Source organism: Tiliqua scincoides, chromosome 12 (genome assembly GCF_035046505.1).
Source record: "Tiliqua scincoides isolate rTilSci1 chromosome 12, rTilSci1.hap2, whole genome shotgun sequence".
In the NCBI taxonomy this organism is placed as follows: domain Eukaryota; kingdom Metazoa; phylum Chordata; class Lepidosauria; order Squamata; family Scincidae; genus Tiliqua; species Tiliqua scincoides.
This window is the reverse complement of record NC_089832.1, coordinates 17156718-17159217: the sequence shown is the minus strand read 5'-3', so window position 1 is coordinate 17159217 and position 2500 is coordinate 17156718. Positions and strand designations below refer to the sequence as shown.

At 48.5% G+C, this 2500-nt stretch overlaps 1 protein-coding gene and 1 pseudogene across 1 annotated transcript in view; both read right to left on the bottom strand.

The window, feature by feature from the left end:
- The window catches only part of SLC16A2 (solute carrier family 16 member 2), a 21816-nt gene that overhangs the window by 11253 nt on the left and 8063 nt on the right, over positions 1-2500 (bottom strand). The window contains exon 3 of the mRNA XM_066640202.1: positions 1-406. This exon is cut by the window's left edge and continues 57 nt beyond it. Coding sequence (XP_066496299.1) covers positions 1-406 — 406 coding nt within the window. The remainder of the gene's footprint in view (positions 407-2500) is intronic.
- On the bottom strand, positions 1906-2024 carry LOC136663434 (5S ribosomal RNA; annotated as a pseudogene).

Sequence of the window (2500 nt, the reverse complement as noted above, 5' to 3'; positions counted from 1 at the left end):
AATCCGATAGGTCTTCTTCCTGAAGACCCTCATGCTGAAGTACTTCTGCATCTGAGAGGCATACTGCTGCCTCCAACTGCGGCTCTCCAGCTTGACCTGCTCCACGTCGTGGGGGTCGGAGGTCGAGGGGAACACAGGGCGGAAAGTCAGAGACAAGAAGATCTGGACGAGCATGAAGAGGCTGAGCATCTGGAACGTGTGCGCGACGCCAAGGGCCCCGCCGACGATCTTCAGGAGGAAAGGGAGGCCCATGGAGAAGAGGCAGCTGCCGGCAGTCACCAACCCATTGGCCAAGCCCAGGCGCCGCTTAAAGTAGTGGCCAAGGATCACCAGGGAGGGCTGGAACGCAAAGGAGCTGCCACATCCGAAGAGGACTCCATATGTGAAATAGCGGACTTCGAGGGAGCTGTCGGATAAACAGACAGGTGTGATTTACCACTTTTTGTTGCCGATACTTCCCAGATAAACTTGTACTGGTCCCAGGACATACAGGAGTATCTCTTTTTGACGCACTCTCGGTTAAAACCTGCTTTAGGAGTATCTTACAGGAGTACCATGTCCACAGATCCAAGATTACAATTATCTGCGGTTCTCTGCGGTCCCACTGCACCCCACTGACTCTAATAGGACTTACTTCTGAGTAGACATGCATAGGATTGGGCTCTGAGACTTTTAACGTTCTGTGGAAAGAAAGTGGCTTAAAATGCCAGGTTTTCTTTTCGTTACTACACATAAATCACCAGTGCTCATGGTGTAGATATTTCTGTCCACAAGACCCAGAGCAACAGGAAATTGCGAAAATGTTTACAAGTGTCTCATTTATTCCACTACAAGTCTGTCTCCTCAGCAAACCGGGCAGAAAGCAGAACATGGATGGGACGCCGTGTGATTCAAAGTCGGTCCTGAAAACCCATTTTCTGCTCTCCTGGGCTCAAACCACATCAGAGGACCCTCCAACGGAACCAGCTTGCAAGGCTGAAAAGGAACTTCTCTGGCGCTGACTTCTCTGTTATTCTGATGTTCCAGGGACAAAACTCCCCTGGATTGGAAAAACGTGTATGGGTTCATGCCAGTTGGCAGAGACGGAGGATAGATCCTAGCAAAGATTGCTACCTCCATTTCCTTTCTCCCTCAATATCTTGTGTTTCAAAAAGAAGAGCTTTTAGACCTGGCTGAAACAAATGCTGAGGTCAACCAACTCAGAATCAAACAGCATGAACATTAACTTCTTAGCTCACAGAGGAACTGTCTTTTGCCCAACAACTATCAGTCCTTCCTTCTGGAAAGTTTGGTGCACTTGGCCACCAAATAAATGGTCTTGCTTAGTGTCTACTCTGTGTATGGTCAAATCCAGGGACAGCCCTGCTGTTAGGTTGACTAAAGCGCTTGCTTTGAGTGCTGCACTGGGGAGATTCCCTTGAGCCATTAGGAAGAATACTGCTCCCTTCTTCCCCCCCCTCCCAATCCTTCTTCAAATGGGCTAGTGTGGGGAGGACATTTCCAATGATCCTTCCCATCTGACACTGGCCCACTTTGAAGAAGCACGGGAGAGGAGGTGGCAGTGGCCGCTGGGTGTGTGTGCATGAACAAAACACAAAGGAGCAGTGGAGTTGGACTGCCTCAGGCAGTGGTCAAGACTTGGCTAGGCCTGGTGAAACCCCTAGTTTCAGTTTTCAACCCATGTGCTGCAGTACATTGGTGTGCCGTGGGATTTTGGAGCATAGCTGTTGACAATCGCTGAAAACCTCCTCCAGGTTCTGTGACTCTATTTCTAGGGCAACTGTCTCTAGTAACAAATTTTCTATAGACGGCTGACCTAGAAACAGAGGAGCAAACCTGGAAGTCTCCTGGAAGTTGGAAGAGACACGGTTAGATGGCAACCTTCAGTCTCGAAAGACTGGTATAAGCCTACAGCACCCGGTATTCCCAGGCAGTCTCCCATCCAAGTACTAACCAGGCCTGACCCTGCTTAGCTTCCAAGATCAGACACAATCAGGCATGTGCAGGGTAACATCACAACAGACAAAGACCATAGAGAAGACCACAGAAGTTCAGCGTGCCTTGAGAAGAAAAATGTTGAAAATCATCGCCTCCTAGTAGTTAGGTCCTTAGACTGGGATAGAACTCTGCTGGAGACTCTGGAGAGGAACCACTAGTCACCAGCCTAGATAAACAACAGCTGGATTCAATAAAGGCCGCTTCATACGTTGAAAGGGAAAGCCCCACTGCTGGTCTCGTATCTAAACAAAGAAAGTCTTTCTTAAGCCAGAGTATAATTAACCTGTGGAACTCTTGCCACAGGATGTGGTTATGGTGTCTGGTCTAAATGCTTTTTAAAGGGGATTGGACAGATTTCTGGAAAAAAAATGTCCATCACAGGTTAAAATCCATGATGAGTATGTGCAACCTCCTGGTTTAGAAATAGCCTATCTCTGATTGCCAGATACAGGGATACAAGGATACGGGAATCTGGACTAGATGGGCCTGATCCAGCTGGGCT